We start from the raw sequence: 19,621 nt of genomic DNA on the forward strand, positions 1-19,621 counted from the left end.
TGACTGACTGATGCTTTCAGACAAGCGTAACTCGATAACAGCTAAGGGTACAGGCTTGATTTTTTCACTGTTCGACGTCACTTCGGCCAGAGAGGTGCCTTTTGGCATACCACAGTACTTACAATGCATTCTTCATGGACTTACCAGTGTCCTCCTTTGTGTCCCATTCATCTTTGCTGACAGTGAAAAGTGTCAATTTGGTGGTAGCACATGATGGCTTCCCTTCATAACAGAAATCATCCGTGTTTTTCATAGTGGCTATTTTGATTGCAGAGGTGCTTTTCAAACAGTTCTAGATCCGAAATGCTGTGTAATGGGTTGAACATAGCTGACGATTAGTGCTGGGCGGTATTGAAAAATAGCAAACGGTTTACCTTCCAAAAAAGTATCACAGTATTACTAAATATCACGGTATTACTAAATATCACGGTATTACTAAATATCACGGTATTACTAAATATCACGGTATTACTAAATATCACGGTATTACTAAATATCACGGTATTACTAAATATCACGGTATTACTAAATATCACGGTATTACTAAATATCACGGTATTACTAAATATCACGGTATTACTAAATATCACGGTATTACTAAATATCACGGTATTACTAAATATCACGGTATTACTAAATATCACGGTATTACTAAATATCACGGTATTACTAAATATCACGGTATTACTAAATATCACGGTATTACTAAATATCACGGTATTACTAAATATCACGGTATTACTAAATATCACGGTATTACTATATATCACGGTATTACTAAATATCACGGTATTACTAAATATCACGGTATTACTAAATATCACGGTATTACTAAATATCACGGTATTAATGTAAAAGCCATTGGTATTAAAGTAGCTACCTTTTACCTCAACAAAAGCACCAAATACCCATGGTAGCTCAGGTACAAATTACCACAAACAACCTTGTTTACATAGTTTGGTTAGCTGACTACATCAACACCTGCCTACAAACATTGTCACATGTCTGGTTATCTTCTAAATATGGGATGAAACAAACCCACAGGGAGGCCATAGTGCCCAGATGGTATGGCGGTATTAAAAAAAAACAGATGGTATCAAAACTGGTATGACTTAAATATCACAGATTACTAACAATACCAGTATATCGCCCAGCTCTACTGACAATGAAGCATAATGGATACTTCACTTTTCAGACGATAATTAACATAGCTGGGGCACGCGGCACCATTTCAGATGCGGTATGCGTGGGTTCACCAGTCATAATAATATCTACAAAAAAAAAGTTAACAAATAAGTACACAGAAAAATTTTCAACTAGAGTAGGGACCATAGCACATCGATAAAAAGCACTGAAACAAGCTGGAGTAGTGCACGATAGTAAAACAATAAGAAGTGTTATATCCCTACTGTGCTCAAGATACCATAATGGAAATGCATGGTAGGGATATAACACTTCTTATTGTTTTACTGATTTAATATCATGGACTACTCCAACTTGATTCAGTACTTTTTATCAATGTGGTATGGTCCCTACTCTAGTTGAAAATTCCAAATTTATAGGACAGAACAGGTTTGTCTTGGGACATCCTGTAAGGACAGATTAAGACAATGGGAATTGTCCGGGCAATCCTAGACATTTATGGTTTGTACTCTCCATGATGACTGGATTGACTGCTGATGCACTTCTCATATTGTTTGTAATGCTGTATAATGGACTGAACAATGAAACATAATAGCCACTTCATGGTGTAATTGATAGTTTGGTGAAAATGTTCATGATAATGAAGTCTGGCACCATTCTCATCTTTGATGTGGTATACACAACTCATCTTTGATGTGGTATACACAACTCACCTTTGATGTGGTATACAGGTTGACTTGTCGTACTTGTGTAAAATGGAATAAACAAATTTCATTATAAGGGAAAAAAATTAACCATTGCCCCTAGCAACCTAATTTTTACATTATTTGTAGGTGTCAATGTCTTAAGTCACTTTTCCAAGTTTTAAAAGGAAAGCATATATAAGTCATGAGATATGGGGCGTCTGGATTCGGTGGAATGGAAAGATGGACTGGAATGGAATGGTGGAATGGAACGGTACTTTGTTAATTTCAATTGGTGGTCACCTCTTTATAAAGACCACCTTCTAACAAAGACCACATCTTTATAAAGACCGTTTTACTTTAATGTTTAAATTGCTGCTATCTTGTTGTTTTAGAGTGTATCCCCATAGAATGGTCTTACTGATCAGTTGTGTGCCACATGCCTAGAAAAGTCAGAGTAATATCTGATTTGTAATACAGCAATATACCCCATGCAAAAACAGTTTGGGTGTACAAAAGTGACGCCCCCATCAAACTAAAAGTAACTGACAACTAAAGGAACTAATATTTGGGTGAGGCCAAGAAATACTGACAAATAACTCGCTATAATTTATAAACATTTGGTCCTTTTTCATTGACTCGTACAGTCTTGCTGCATTCCTAATTAATTTCCTGTAGCTCTAATTGGCTAGTAATTTAGCCACCCTCTACAATGCTGGACTATTGAGAAAGGTACCAATTTACTAGCCTATTAGATTTACAGGGAATTAATTGGGAATACAGTCAGACTGCACAAGTCAATGATAAAGGACCAAGATTATTGTAAATTATACTTAGTTGCCAATATATATCAACATTCATTTCTTGGCCTCACCAGATATTAGCTCCTTTAGTTGTCAGTTGCTTTTAGTTTCGTGGACACATCTTTTTGTATAGCCAAGCTGTTTTTATATGGGGTATATAGCTATTACTGTATTGTATCATAAATCAGATATCACTGGCTTTTCTAGGGGACATAACATGTGACACACAATTCGTCAATAAGACTGTCTTATAAGGCTCTAAAACAACAATTCAGATATTAAAGTTAAACGGTCTTTATAAAGAGGTGGTCTTTTTAAAGAGGTGATCACTAATTGAAATTATCTAAGTACCATTCCACCATTCCATTCCATTCCACCATTCCATTCCACTGAATCCAGATGCCCTGAGAGGCACCCTGACATGACATTTTGAAGTTGTAATTTTCCCATACATTGTCTATGAGAATGACACCAGTTGCCCCTTCTCAGTAATCACACAAATCATGGGACTCGAAGGATGTCATATCTTATGACCTATACACTATCCATTTAAAACTTGGAGAGATTATTGTTGACATTCACACCTACAAATTATGTAGAATTGATATATGAATTCTTAGGAATTTTGGTTTCTCCATACCTCATTTATTTGATTGCCCAGAAGGGGCAGCTGTAGCTCCTTTAGATAGATATGTATGGAAAACCACAAATTTTAAAATGTTATGTTTTGTGACATATATGCTATCCTTTCAAAATTTGGATAAGTAACTTCAGATGTTATCACCTAAAAATAATGGGAAATTCAGGTTGCTAGGGACAATGGTTATTATTATGTGCTCTAAAGCTTTAAAAGTTTATAGTAGTCAAACAGTACGGTAGTACTGTGTAAGTAAGGATTCCCCCGAAAATAACGTGCGCTGCCTAAAATTCCTCACATCTTACACTACGAAAATCACCTTTACGGAATAATATTAGTCCATCTAACATGAAATACAGTATTAAAAGCAAGAAAACTCTTTCCGGTGACTGGATAAAGAAAATTTTTTTAAAAAACCTCCAAAACTTGAAATTTTGTCTCACTCACTCACTCACTTATTGACCACAGTTGCAAGCCTAGAGCCCAAACGAAGAAGAGCACGGTGACCATTTTACGCCACAACAACAAACTCATCAGTGGGATGTGCCTTTTGGGATTCTGACAAGTGTACGCCCTGTGCGCCTTGTCTTTCCTTTTATCTCAATCAGGTTGGTTGTCTTCTTCAAGCATTGAAACCATACCAAGGTGTTAATTTTCCGTTTCAATGCTTTTCTGCACAAAATTATTTCAGAAAGCGCTTATGCTGTTGAAAGAGCAAGCGCTATATAATTTCAGATGTTGCTATGGTGAAACATTAAGACTGCTGAGTTGTCACTTCGACTTTTACCAATATCTGTCGACGAAGAGATTTGTTACTTAATAGACAGACTGATACTAGATGGCTTGTTCTTCTGAACACACTGACTCAGCCGGATGGCGAGATCAGCGAGTAATTGGATAGTACTCAAGTGGAAATTGTATTACTTCATCCTGTTAGTCGAGACTAAGCTCCAGACAACTGAAAGGGCCTCTTCGTCCAAACAACTTCCGGCCGGGGTGAATAGAATGGGGACCGTCAGGCCATAGATCTGAGCACCACTGCTACTACGATCAAAGATAAGCTATGCACGCTACTACAGGCCTGTGCGCTTCCAATTTTGGCACAGCTAGTGCATACTTTAATAAGTTGTACAGTAACTTAATAGCTAGTTCACAAGTTACACTGTAACTAGCTGTGCTACAACAAAAAACTAAACAAACTGGTATTTAAAAAATTGTTAATATAAAAATGAAGTAGGGATCTATGCAATAGAAAGTAGTGAAACAAGAGATGAATGATGGTATTACAGCATGGCTCGATGGGAAAGTCCCTACTTTGGCACATTAGCTATAATTCAGCTGAATGCCAAAAGTAGGGACTTTCCCACCAAGCTATGCTGTAACACCATCATTAATCTCTTGTTTCACTACTTTTTATTGCATAGATCCCTACTTCATTTTAAATTAACATTTTTTTAAAAATGCTTGTATTATGAACTCTTGGTTCAATTATAGTTCATAGAACTGAAAGGAAGAAAGTCACCTGATGATATACTAGTGGATCTTCAGGTGTTTTCTTGTTCACTACTTTTTGTGACAAGTCAAACTTGAAATCTCTGTACTCCAGTTCTGTGATTATCCCAACCCCCAATGGTCTCAGGTAATATTTAACTATTACACTATTTATTTCATGGTCACTTGAAATTGTCTTTAGCTCATTGAAGGCTCTGCTCTTGAAGCTGACCACATGGTGATCACAGGGTGCATAGGTGTAGCAACCTGGGGGGGGTGGAGCCCTCCTTGCAATATTCTGATTGTAAATATCGAAATACTCTAATAAAGCAGTCAATATATCCCTTTCAATTCCTTTTGATGTGTGTTGACAACTTCTGTTAATCATTTTAAGCTAAAACTAAAGTGTTTTTAAACCAGGCACGCACCAAAAGGCCAGCTATGGGAGCACACCTACTTTACTGAAATTGTTTTCATAGAAGTGTGTTTACCTATCTACCTATCTATGTTTGTCCATACGCACCCACGTGAGTAAAATCATTAAATGGTAAAAGCAGCTTTTACGTAAGAAATAAAAGCAAAATGAAGGCTGTACTAAACTTCCGCACAGGTAAACTTGTGGTTTTTTTCAGCAGTCTGAAATACGAGTGTGGCGACTTTGTGAATTATCTTCCCTTCGGGTTTTACAGGCGTTTAACAATTGAGAAACAACAGTGCTAGCCTTGTAGACTACCAGGAATAGCCTATCCCTTCCAGTTGGGAAGGGGGTGTATCCCTACATTCGCAAACAAAAATGAAGAGCAGCTCCAAGGCTTTGTTGAGAGAATTTGTGGGAAAAAACACAATAGTCAAACTATAAAACAGTTTAGAAGATACTTCTGTTGAAATATGTCAGTTTGTTTAACAAGTGCTTCCTTAGCAGTGCATAGCAACGTAATTGAAGAATTATGAAAATTTCATGAATTAAGAAATCCGGGAATTACAATATATTAATTATATACTGCACAACCAAAAACCTATTGGTTAATTCCAGATGAGTTAGCTAGCTGCATGGTGCCTGGTTTTGTGGAGTAGCACAACATCAACTTGTTTTATTTATTATCAATTTTGTCAATGACAGAATTCACACAAAAGGCATAAGCCTGTACAGGGTGCATCCCCACACACAACATGCAACTATACCAAACAAACAGCTACGAGAACGAAGAAACACACACTCAAACAATCAGAATATAGTTACAGAAAATTAAGTAATTCGAGGAAAATTCAAGCAAGTCAGGTTTTGCTCAGCGGATCACATATTACAATTTACGTATCTGAACATTTCCACTACTACAGGAACTAGTGTGTATGTTACATTACAATATTTCAATAGAGCTCTGTATATGAATGTGTGGGGCTTCATATAACAATTTACATGTATCTGATCATTTCCACTATTACCTGAGACCATTGGGCTATCACAGAACTGGAGTACAGAGATTTCAAGTTTGACTTACCATAAGAAGTAGTGAAACAAGAAAACACCTGAAGATCCACTAGTATATCATCAGGTGACTTTCTTCCTTTTAGTTATATGATCCACAATTGAACTTCAAATTCCATTTTCCTTGTGTTTGCACAATTATGACAAGTCAACCTGTATACCACATCAAAGGTGAGTTGTGTATACCACATCAAAGATGAGAATGGTGCCAGACTTCATTATCATGAACATTTTCACCAAACTATCAATTACATGAAGTGGCTATTATGTTTCATTGTTCAGTCCATTATACAGTGCTCATTACAAAGAGCACTAGAAATGCCTCCACTAAATAATACAGTATAGATTGTATCACTGATAAAGCACATAAAATCCTTATTTACAACTTCATAGTTTGCTACACTGCTTCTCTGAATACTGTGACTGCTTTATTAGAGTAGTTTGTTTCATTTTATGACATTTTTGTTGTCTAGAGGGAAACACCAATGGGCTGTTAATGTTTCAGCCATTTCTGGTGAGCAGTTTTGGAGTTATAGCAATGGAAGAGCAAAACAATCAATTTGTACAGTGCGTATATGGAAAAAAAATTATAGGCACTCGTTTAATTGATCATAACTCTAGAGTGTAATGGGCTACAGAGTTGGGACTTGTGCCATTCTATATTGGGGCATTTATCAAGGTATAGTTTTTGACTTACAGTAAATACACCCATGCTGTGCTGTTTAAGCTTAGAAACGGCGATGATAAAGTTACGTTTTACAGCAACGTAAACACGCGTAACCCACGCTTGCTCCATGGTACAGAAACAAAACAAAGATACTCCTACTCTGTGTGAAGAGGATAATCCACTGCTATATTGGATTATTTGATTTGAGTTTTCCTTCACTGTTTACTGAAGTGATTAAAACGTTGTATAAAGTTATTTATGTAGCACAAATTTTTACCCAATGTCTTTCAATGGTATTAATCTCTAAAACAGAATCTCTATACAAGTCGGGTTTTCACACAGCGGGTCACATCTATACAAGTGCAAGAAAAATTTAGGGATTTTTCATATGAGTAGGGACTGCAGCAATAAAAAGCACTGAAACAAGCCGCTGAGACAAAACACAACTGAATGATTACATTTTAATCCCTACTTTAGCCTGCTATGATGTATGGTTAAAGTAGGGATTAAAATGCAATCATTCAGCTGTGTTTTGTCTCAGTGGCTTGTTTCAGTGCTTTTTATTGCTGCAGTCCCTACTCATATGGAAAATTCCTAATTTTTTCTTGCACTTGTTTGTGTACTTCTGTTGTAAATTTTATTGAATAACCGTATTTAGTAATTCACCTCCCCTCTGCAATTCTCGAAATACACAGCTAAACATTCCTAAGGATGCAGATTTTTAACAAACCGCGTTAAACAACCCATTACCCACAGAAGTATCTTTTCAACTGTTTTATAGTGTGTCTACAGTATTATTTTCCACTAATTCTCTCAACAAAGCCTCAGGGCTGCTCTTACTTTTAGTTCGCATAAGTATGGGTCACGCTCACTTTCTAGACGACGAGATATGCGAGCCTATGAGGCCTACTACGGTGTTTTTCAGTTGTAGTATGCCTGAAAAGTGCTCTGGGAAAGCTAGCCATAGAGTCTGTAGAGAGGCGCCATATACAACCAGTTTTTAAACTCGGAAAAGAAACCACCTTCGAGCCAAAGCAAACACTCTAATCCTTACGCGTGTAGTGGCGATGTTGAACAGGCAGCAGCATATCCCGAGGTGTATCCCAACATTAAAATCACGTGCTTGCTACAATTATGCTACACGTTTATTCCAATATGTTGGGGTGCTGTGGTGTGCGTGCTTTGATAGAAGCCGTACCCATGAGAGATGGCCACGATAAAGAAGGATCGAAGATAAAACAGTAAGACAGTAGCGCACACATCGTAGGTATTTAATATTGTGAAAGGTTTTTTTCTCCACAAAATTTGAAGCGTTTCCGCCAAAGAAGCAAGGTTGTAGCTGTAGCCAGTTTTCCACTACACTTGACTGAACGCATCAGTGAGGCAGGCAGTGAGGCAGTAGAAAATTTGCTAAAATAATATATTTAAAAAAATTTGTAGCACCTTGTCAGAAACGTTTCGGGTCGTTCTGAAATTTGGGCTTGTTTATACCTGACCAATACTGTGAAATGGCCGTGAAGGATTTCTGAAGATGATTTTGGGTAGATTTTTCTTTGTGGACCACGCCCACACCCTCATTATCCCTACTATACAGTACCATTGTACGGTATGATATATAAAACTGAAAAGCTGTCCGTTTGTCCGTCACGCCGATTACTCGCCTGGAACTGTCCATATCAACACATCATGTGCCCAACATGAAGCACTCATCATCCGCCTACTTCAAGTTTGTTACCGCAAGTTCACGCGTGCTTCCGTTCGTTCTCTACAGCGCGTAGAAGGCCAAGGTGTAGAGAAAACTTGAGCAGCATTCCTTTGAAAACCACAGCACATACTGCTCAAGTGGTAGAATGCCTGACTAGCGTGTAAGAGGTCGTGGGTTTGAATCCACGTGTCAGCATTTTTTCTTTCTACTCGGTACCTTTTTGTGCACACCGTTTTAAACACGACTTTTAGCTCATCGTATCTTGGCATGCAAAGTACGTATTGACACGGGACTTTGGCAAAATTTAAACGCCTATCATCTGGCAACTCCACTTTTGTTGTAGCAAATCAATACGTGCTTTTGTTCGCTCTTTATAGGGCAATGAAGGCACTGGTGTAGGGAGGGATCATGGAAAAGTTGAGCTACATTCCTGTCAAAACCACAGATAAACAACTGTGGCGATTTGTGCACCTCCCTTAACTCCAAATTATTATAACCAGCCAGGGTTCAATCCCCGCCTAGGTCATAACTTTTTTTCACTTTTGGGACCTTTTTGATGCACCTTTTTGCTCTATCTGTTCCATGCGAGTCTTCTTCTACAAACTCTTATGCTCAGTTTTTCAACACTGGCACTTAACTGCCTCACATCATAGGGACTCTTATAGCACTTTTGGGACAGGGCAGACAAATTGCCAACATATTTGTCCATCTGTGTGTTGGTCCAGTGTGTTGTATTAGAGTAGGTAAAAGCTTCTTTCACCAGTATCCAGAATATCTACATTATTGTTTTAAGTACATAGGTGTACACTGACATGAAAAACTGTTTGTTCAGACTTACCTCAATACTGCTGTAGTAATAGGCAGCTTGCATGATTGGACAGATTCTACTGTGCATACTGAGGAGCTGCATCTGACCTGGCACAACTGTTTCACTATAATCACTCTATAGGACCATACATTATCTTAGTGGTCAATTACACTGTGCGTTTTTGTATGGCAAGAGGTATGTGTGTCACTGCACCATCAGATGGCTTTAAATTATGCCCAAATTCATTTCTCTTTGTGACAGTCAGTAAAGTAAACATCATGTAGAAACTGAAACTGTACCATGTGTACACCACGTAGGTATATTCCCTTAGCTCCATACAGTTTAACTAATTAGCCTTGCATACTCATTATTTCACTATATGTACTACATAAGGATCATGTACTACATAAGGATCATGTACTACATAAGGATCATGTACAACATAAGGATCATGTACCACATAAGGATCATGTACCACATAAGGATCATGTACCACATAAGGATCATGTACCACATAAGGATCATGTACTACGTAAGGATCATGTACTACGTAAGGATCATGTACTACGTAAGGATCATGTACCACATAAGGATCATGTACCACATAAGGATCATGTACCACATAAGGATCATGTACCACATAAGGATCATGTACCACATAAGGATCATGTACTACATAAGGATCATGTACTACATAAGGATCATGTACCACATAAGGATCATGTACTACATAAGGATCATGTACTACATAAGGATCATGTACTACATAAGGATCATGTACTACATAAGGATCATGTACAACATAAGGATCATGTACCACATAAGGATCATGTACCACATAAGGATCATGTACCACATAAGGATCATGTACCACATAAGGATCATGTACTACATAAGGATCATGTACTACATAAGGATCATGTACTTTAAAGCACTATCAACGTGCATGCTACACAGCAAATATAAGACACTAATATTTACTCTTGGTTCCCAATATATTAATTATTGTTGCATTAATTGTCCTGCATGTAAAGCAGCAAAGGTTTCGTTTGTTCTATACAGCACGTTGAAGTCACTGGTAGGGAAGATGCACTGAATAATTGAACTACATTCCTGTCAAAACCACAAACAATAAACTGTAGTGGTTTTGCAGCAGGATGGCATAAGGAAACCTCATGCTCTTTAAAAATGTGACATCACCATGTACTACATGAGCAGTGCTGGTGTTTAATGCTTGGCCTGGCATTAAAATGTTGATGGTACTGCACGTATGGCAGGTACCAATGCAAGTAGGATTATAAAAGCCCATACATTTATACACACTGTTGAAATACTCTAATAGAACATACACCGGTGCTCAAAATACTCCAATAGAACAGTCATTTCATTTTGGATAAATGAATATTGAGGGTTTACTGTAGGTCACAGACGTTAGCAGTTAACTATTGCACTATTTGTTTCATTCACTTGGAGTTGTCTTTAGCTCATTGAAGGCGTAGGTGACCACAAGGTGACCACAATGCGAACCTCATACACCATATCTGCTAATAGTGTTCATCAGTTGATAACTCATACAATGAAAGGTTATCAGAATGCTACAGTAGGTTGCAAAAAAAAACTTACGTTTCGTAAATATAATTACGATGTGATTACTAAGTAATTACGCATGTTTGTACTGTAATTACATTTTGACCGTAATCTGTAATTATTCAATAAAGTGGTTTTTCACCAGCCATATTTACAATATATTCATATTTACCAATAGTTCATAATTCTTAATTACGCTTTTGTAATTACACTACTACAGCGTAATTATAATTACGAAACGTAACTTATTTTGCAGTCTACTGTCTATCAAGACACACAGTAGTGTGTCATACAATACCATATAGTGGGTTTTTACTGAGAAGACTTTATTTTCGCAAATAGTGGCTAGCCGCGCTAATTAAATTTGCGCTAATTCTGTCTTGTGTGTTTTCAACTTTTTGTGCATTCTTACCGTATACTGTAACTCGATACTTATTGTTGTGCCACCATGAAACGAAAACGAACCGCATATCCTTGAGAGGGCGCACCCACTACTGTTGGCCGCAGACATGCCAACTCTCACACATTAGACGTGAGTCTCACTCTTTGCTAGTAATCTCACGCTCTCACACCCAGCCCTCTGTTTCTCACTCTTTCAGTTATCACACCTGATCTGCTTAATAGTTAGCCCTGTGCTTAAAATTGGACAGCCCTGTGCTTATTTTTCTACTTTGAGCATGCAGCGACTTTTTTTGTTGTTGGTCTTCACTACCAAAACTCCTGGAGCTGCACTGGAGTCTGGTCCATATTACTGGTAGTATTTGAGGTCTCACTCCTAAAATTGTTCAGAGGTTGGCATCTCTGCTGTTGGGTCATCCCTCAGCGGCACACATCCTCACAAGTAAGTTCCTAGCCAATGATAGGAGTCCAAAATATCTTTATAAACATGATAGCTATGTATATAACTGTTTAACAATGTTTACATCTCCATGACAGCCATGTATATAACTGCTTAACAATGCTTACATCTCCTCTTTCAATGCGTTTCTAGTAGGCTGTGCCTAGAGTCACGGCAATCACGTGAATAAAAAAAACTTAGACAAAAAAACCAAGAAAACGAAGAAACAAAGAAGTTTGGCTAAAGAGAGGCTCAAACCTGGCACGTCCCATACTCTAGCCCAGTGCTCTACCACTGTATCACTGCGGTACCAGCTACCCTACTCCCTTAGAGTTTGTACCTTATATATGTCATTCACGAAGAAGCCTATAAATAACCAGTAAAGTAGAAGCTAAACCTGAACCGTTACCCTAACACTAACTCTAAAGTACAAGACGCATCCCCTAAAGTCGAATACTCAGGGAATACTAGACTCCTGCCAACCCTAGCTTGCCTCAAACTCAACAAAAACTTACTTTCATACAACTAGTGTGTGAATTCTGGGTGACTGCGCCGTGACTTTAGCAGCAAAATGTCTAGTCACGGTGCCGTGACTTTAGCAGCAAAATGTCTAGTCACGGTGCCGTGACTTTAGCAGCAAAATGTCTAGTCACGGTGCCGTGACTTTAGCAGCAAAATGTCCAGTCACGGTGCCGTGACTTTAGCAGCAAAATGTCTAGTCACGGTGCCGTGACTTTAGCAGCAAAATGTCCAGTCACGGTGCCGTGACTTTAGCAGCAAAATGTCCAGTCACGGTGCCGTGACTTTAGCAGCAAAATGTCCAGTCACGGTGCCGTGAATTTAGCAGCAAAATGTCCAGTCACGGTGCCGTGACTTTAGCAGCAAAATGTCCAGTCACGGTGCCGTGACTTTAGCAGCAAAATGTCCAGTCACGGTGCCGTGACTTTAGCAGCAAAATGTCCAGTCACGGTGCCGTGACTTTAGCAGCAAAATGTCCAGTCGCGGTGCCGTGACTTTAGCAGCAAAATGTCCAGTCGCTGTGCCGTGACTTTAGCAGCAAAATGTCCAGTCGCGGTGCCGTGACTTTAGCAGCAAAATGTCCAGTCGCGGTGCCGTGACTTTAGCAGCAAAATGTCCAGTTGCGGTGCCGTGACTTTAGCAGCAAAATGTCCAGTCGCGGTGCCGTGACTTTAGCAGCAAAATGTCCAGTTGCGGTGCCGTGACTTTAGCAGCAAAATGTCCAGTCGCAGTGCCGTGACTTTAGCAGCAAAATGTCCAGTCGCGGTGCCGTGACTTTAGCAGCAAAATGTCCAGTTGCGGTGCCGTGACTTTAGCAGCAAAATGTCCAGTCGCGGTGCCGTGACTTTAGCAGCAAAATGTCCAGTCGCAGTGCCGTGACTTTAGCAGCAAAATGTCCAGTTGCGGTGCCGTGACTTTAGCAGCAAAATGTCTAGTCACGGTGCCGTGACTTTAGCAGCAAAATGTCCAGTCACGGTGCCGTGACTTTAGCAGCAAAATGTCTAGTCACGGTGCCGTGACTTTAGCAGCAAAATGTCCAGTCACGGTGCTGTGACTTTAGCAGCAAAATGTCCAGTCGCGGTGCCATGACTTTAGCAGCAAAATGTCCAGTCGCGGTGCCGTGACTTTAGCAGCAAAATGTCCAGTTGCGGTGCCGTGACTTTAGCAGCAAAATGTCCAGTCACGGTGCCGTGACTTTAGCAGCAAAATGTCTAGTCACGGTGCCGTGACTTTAGCAGCAAAATGTCCAGTCACGGTGCCGTGACTTTAGCAGCAAAATGTCTAGTCACGGTGCCGTGACTTTAGCAGCAAAATGTCCAGTCACGGTGCCGTGACTTTAGCAGCAAAATGTCCAGTCACGGTGCCGTGACTTTAGCAGCAAAATGTCTAGTCACGGTGCCGTGACTTTAGCAGCAAAATGTCTAGTCACGGTGCCGTGACTTTACAGCGTTTCTGATAATAGAAATAATAAAATCAGCAGATTTTATTTTTTGCGGATAGCTGTGTTCGCAGAAATTTGTGTTGCGTTTTAAAGATTCGTGATAATTTATAGGCACAATAAAAACCTGCTATACGGTACTACATATATCAAGACACACAGTAGTGTGTGTCTTACAATACTACAAATCTGACGTGAGTGCTGTGGGCTATTAGCCTGCACTAGAGCATGTGGGCAACTGTGCTTAATCGTACAATGAAGCACTCTTTGGGCTATAAAGCACTATTTGAAACAAAGCAAGTACACTTTTCCTTTTGATCTCATCCACGCAATGTTGTACAGTATATATTACTAGATAAAGCACTGCTGTGAGTGCTGTACAGGAAATATAGCACGAAAAGAGTGGGCGAGAGACAAATATAGCACGAGGCGAAGCTGAGTACTATATTTCATCTCGAGACCACTCTTTGAGTGCTATATTTCCCGTATAGCACAAGCAAAAGACAGTGCTTTATCCGTAAACTTGAGATACACACAAGACACACAAAACAATTAGAAACCCACAGAGTAGTGTTATCATCGGTAGAATAGGCATTTCACCTGTGTTGCACTGTTCTATCTTCTAAACAACTAAGAAGTTTTTGATTGTGGTACTTTGATTTCTGTGATATTCATAGGACTCGTCTGTTTATGTGGACTAAACATACTAAGAATGTTCACTGCTGCTGACCACAAGCAACCATCATCGAAATCTTCAAGTGCGTCTATAAATTAAATCCAGTGGTTTTGCTATTACTGGTTGGGTTGACTGGTCAGCCAGCACAGTCAGGCTATCAGCCTACACTGGTTTGGTTGATTGGTTGTACTGACCAGAATGAGTGATTACTCACTCAAAGTAGGCTATCAGCCTACAAAATAGACCTGGCAGTTCTATAACTACCCAATATAGAACACTTGTGCTTGTATGGTGAATATAGAACACTTTTTTTGCTTTGATTATCCCACACAAAGTCCTTTATAATTATATATTTATTTACACAGAAGTTAGATGTTCATCAATTAGAACAACCATTACCTAATCATCAAGTGGACAAGGTGTAATCTGATTGGTTAGAATGAGTTGTGAAAAAGTGTTTCCATAGTTGCAACGAGAAGCATCATATCGTGAAGCATCACATGAGTTGTCAAGATGGCAGCCAATTGTTAAGAAAAACAGAGAGGTAATATCCTGATTTGTATCCTATAATATCCTGACTTGTTATAGTATCCTAACTTATTATCCTTATCTTTATATTTTGATATGCTGACTAGGCTGATCACTTGGTATTTCCATTACAAGACACATCGTACGAGGTCACTAATGTGGCTTCTCTTGTGACATCATTTGAAGTAATATAACTGATTACATTACTATTTTTATGAGTTGTATGGCTTCAGCCTCGTACTCCTCTTGAGATGGAGATAGCTGGGTTGCTAAGGAACAGTGATGCTGCTACGGTAACCAACCAGGGATTAACAGTAGCTGAACAAAAGGCACTTGATAAGATGAATATTGAAGAGGTGCATTATTAAGGGTAATTATGAACATGTTACCATGGCGATACAGGCTAGACAACGTCGTCGTGAGTTACAGAAGGTCAGAGCATTACTAACTTATCAAGAACAGAAATATCGCAGGGAGAAAAGAATTAAGAGTAAAAGGTGGGTACTAAACAGAAGTGATGTAGTTACCATGGAGATTGTACAGGTTTCACAAGATACAACGTAAGAAACAGTCAAAACTAGCCAATCAGACTGATGATGTTGAGAGAGCTGACAAGATAAGGGCTAAGGTATCCATGCACACTTTAATCTCCACCTATAAAATGACCTCAACATTTTTGTTATTTCACGAGCCCCAACAGACATTATGTGGATGGACCCTAAGATGAGGGTTTATTTATTTATTGTAAGTAGAGGGTTTATTATTGTTACTGGGCAGTGGCATGCCGATGCGCCCAGGGTGCAAATAATGTCCCAAGGAAAATTACACATGTACACATGATTACAGTACAGCTATATTAAGTTTAGTAATTTGTTAGTAAAAATGTCAAAGTTTTCCAACTCACATATCTGAAGTTGGCAAGTTATTCCAGTTCGAGTACCTGAAATGGTTAGGGTGGTGGTGTCTTGCTGGGGCATACTACACCATCACTATACCATTGCTCACGTAACCTTCTGATTTGTAATAATAAAGTTCATCATGTGTTAATTGTATAAATTCTCTTTTGCAAATCACTACAACCTATATAGTCAGTATGTATTCAGCTGAGCCCCCTCCAAATATGGTAATATCAAAGAGGTGAACATGTGTTCACTCCCAATGGTTTTGTACTGGAACAAGTCATGTTTTCATGTTGTAAACATGGGGTGAATCTCGTCCATCCTAACTCGCTTGTTCTTGCCCATATCAAAGGGTTAGGGTTAGGTTTTTGATAAACAGTGACAATGGCATTTAAAGGGCTTCACAATACTAAATGTTTGGGCAACTGGCCCATATTAACAAGAAACGAGGGCTCAGGTGCACACAACTGGCCCATATTAACAAGAAACGAGGGAGGGCTCAGGTGCACACAAACAGACTATCATACTGTACCGTACTGTATTATTAGGAATCATGGAGATTTGGGAATTTTCTTAGCCAAAAAATTCACCCAAAAACCAGCTTCACAACTCCATCCTGGAACCTTGACAGTATTAGTTAGGTATAACCAAGCCCAAAAGTGCCTTCAGTACGATGCTACAGGCTTCCAATAAATCGTTAGGAATTTTCTTTAAAAAATTATTCAATGGGATTTACTACTGCCCGCCTGCCTGCCTACCTGCCTTCAGGCAAGCGTAACTCGATAACGGCTAAGACTATGGGCTTGATTTTTTCACTGTTTGACGTAACTTTGTCCCGAGACGTGCCTTTTGGCATGCCGCAGTACATACAATGCACACATCATGACTTACCTTTGTCCTCCTTTGTGTCCAATTCCTTTTTGCTGACAGCCCAAGGTGTCGATTCGTGGTAGCGCGATGCATGGCTTCCATACTGTACGTTTGTAAATGGGAATCATCCGTATTTTCCATGGTTACTGGATTGATTGCAGAGACAATTCTTCTACTGTTTTTCGTCTGTAGCACTGTCTAATAGGCTGAACATAACTGAAAGCGAAGCATAATGACCGCTTCACTTTTGAAGCAATATTTGATAGCTGTGGCGCACGCGCCATTCATACAAAAACGTTAATTCTGGTGCCATCCTTTCTTTTGATGCGGTATGCGTGGGTTTACAGTAATGTTACAAAACAAAGTTAACAAGCAAGTTTAAGGAAAAATTTTGGAATTTCAAGTTCGATTAAGGATCATAGAAAAAAGTAGGGAAACAAGGGAGGTAGCCTACACCTGCAGATATACTAGTGAACATTTAATCACTAATTAAGTCTTGGTCTTGGGGATTAGGGATTAAATGTTCACTAGCATATCTGCAGGTGTAGGTGACCTCCCTTGTTTCCCTACTTTTTTTTCTATGATCTCTAATCGAACTTTAAATTCCTAATTTTTCCTTAAACTTGTATAATCTTAATCTGTAGACCCAGAGGAGGGTGGAAGGGCCTTAAGTGCTGTTAAAATGAACTATGTAAACCCTTGTTTTTCAGCATCAGCTAAATGTGTGGACGATGTAACAAAGCTTGGCATCATTGTTTTGCTTACAATAAACATACCTGGTTAGTGCTAAACTCGCTACGCGTGAAATAGTGTTTCGTCGATTTTGTCTAGAAAACTAAGCGTTTTTGCGAAACTAATTACATCACCTTAATCCTTACACGAAGTATGATCTAAAAATCTAGTTAACCCCACTGAACCCCACCATCTGCTGGTTTTGTATTGAGACTATTTGAGGTTCACGTGAGATTTTTAACAGAACTATGCAATTAAGGTAAATATTTTTAAGTAGCGTCTAAAGCACTTCTGCCCTCCTTTGCTGTAGACCTTACAAGGCAGTTCTTACTGTTCAGGTAGAAAATGTTACAAGTTTTTCTACCCTAACTCTTTGATCATACTAAATTTGTTCTCATAGTAACTTTGTAGTGTTAGCAGTTGTTATCATAACTACCATTGCTAGGAGAGAATGACACTGAAACATGGCAACAAGTCAAAGTGGTCACAGAGGGCTGCTAGGAAACACAAGGATACCATGGTAACCATGTTAACATCTCACTGCAAGTGTTCTGATTGGCTACTTTACAGACCAGACAAGCTATCACAGAACAACGTCACCTTGGTAACCAGCTCAAACAGAAGGCATTTTCACAGGATAGTGACCAAGATGACAGTGACCATAGTGACAATGATGAAGGGGAGGGGCTGGGAGATGAACTACTATTGGATGAATCTGACAACCCTTGGATGGGTCATGTGAGTTAGTTCTGTTGGGATTACACTTTGTACAATTGTAACGCAGCACAATCAGTCTGTCTGTCTGTCTATCCGTCTGTATCCACCAGTGTGATGTGTGTGTGTGCATGTGTGTGTGTGTTGTACTATTCAGGATTCGGCGGACACAACCCGTAGACACACAACGTGCTCAATACAATTAATATATAAGAATACACGCGTACCGTCTATATCCTAATTACTGGTACAACAGTATTACATTACATACAGTATGCTTATACTACATGTGTGTGTGTGTAATGTAATGTAATGTAGTGTGTAGTGTGTGTGTGTGTGTGTGTTTGTATGTGTGTAGTGTGTGTATGCACATGTGTGTGTGTAGTGTTTGTGTGTGTGTGTGTGTATAGTGTAATGTGTGGTGTAGTGTAGTGTTGTGTGTGTGTGTGTAGCGTGTGTGTGAGTGTGTGTGCTTTTTGTGAGCTAGACAAAACAATTTTGTTAGTATTATTGACTGCCATGTGAAATTTTACAAAACCAATCCAAGTCACACATCAGGTAAAATCAAACCAACACCACCAGTGGATAGCTACACTATCGTACTACTAGTTTTGACTCTCAGTACTACTCAAACTACTCGAGGCTGGTTATAAGAGATGTTCTTTCTGGGTGGTGTGAAGAGCTTGAATGGCGGTTTCTGGCCTTGTAAAGGGTATGGTTGGCAATAATTAGTGGTTTACTGGTGGATGGCCTGATAATGTTGGCCAGAAGTGTTTCTGTTGATTTTGCTGTGTATCAGCCACTAAGAAGCCATTACAGCCCTATAATCTCGTGTCAGGGCTCCAATCATCGTCTGCCTCCATTTTGAAGTCTATCTCTTGCCCACCCCGCCACATACCGCCCTTGGTGAACACTCGTGATGCTACTTCGCTTGTCCAACTGCTCAAATTTTCTATCTTATTTGGCAGGAAACTCTACAAGCAGCTACAAGTACTGGAAGTGGTCTGAAAGGTAACAGATTGATGCATCTTTTGTGTAAATATGTGTGCTTGCAAGTTATGCTGACTTGAATATTATTTCTTTTATCTCAAAACTTCTCAGAGGAGGACGGAAACAATATAAGCGGTACAAATTTAAATAAAGTTTAATTGAATATTTTGAATACCGAAGTGGCCGATGGTGAACAGTTGTAGATGACTTTGTCGAAATAACTCTGTTAGCAAAAGGAAATACTATTCATCATGTTGTTCCAAGCTTCCCAGTGTTCAGTGCTGAGTTGGTGGAGGTTAAGCTGCAATGGGAAGATTATCGCGAAGGACTACCGCCTGAGCTGCACTTGTTTGATGGCTCTGCTAAGAACTGTGAAGATTTAAATCATCCTCTATTGCTTATATGAA

General features: G+C 39.2%; 1 protein-coding gene across 4 annotated transcripts in view; it reads left to right on the forward strand.

Moving 5' to 3' along the window:
- The window catches only part of LOC136259080 (U3 small nucleolar RNA-associated protein 14 homolog B-like), a 28,245-nt gene that overhangs the window by 1,978 nt on the left and 6,646 nt on the right, over nt 1-19,621 (forward strand). For all 4 annotated transcript variants that reach the window (XM_066052499.1, XM_066052500.1, XM_066052501.1 and 1 more), the window contains exons 6-13: nt 14,847-14,900; nt 14,948-15,025; nt 15,117-15,194; nt 15,243-15,365; nt 15,412-15,506; nt 15,553-15,637; nt 17,956-18,030; nt 18,081-18,248. In XM_066052499.1, the coding sequence (XP_065908571.1) occupies nt 14,847-14,900; nt 14,948-15,025; nt 15,117-15,194; nt 15,243-15,365; nt 15,412-15,506; nt 15,553-15,637; nt 17,956-18,030; nt 18,081-18,248 (756 nt within the window). The remainder of the gene's footprint in view (nt 1-14,846; nt 14,901-14,947; nt 15,026-15,116; nt 15,195-15,242; nt 15,366-15,411; nt 15,507-15,552; nt 15,638-17,955; nt 18,031-18,080; nt 18,249-19,621) is intronic.

The sequence above is a fragment of the Dysidea avara genome, chromosome 6, assembly GCF_963678975.1.
Source record: "Dysidea avara chromosome 6, odDysAvar1.4, whole genome shotgun sequence".
Lineage (NCBI taxonomy): Eukaryota > Metazoa > Porifera > Demospongiae > Dictyoceratida > Dysideidae > Dysidea > Dysidea avara.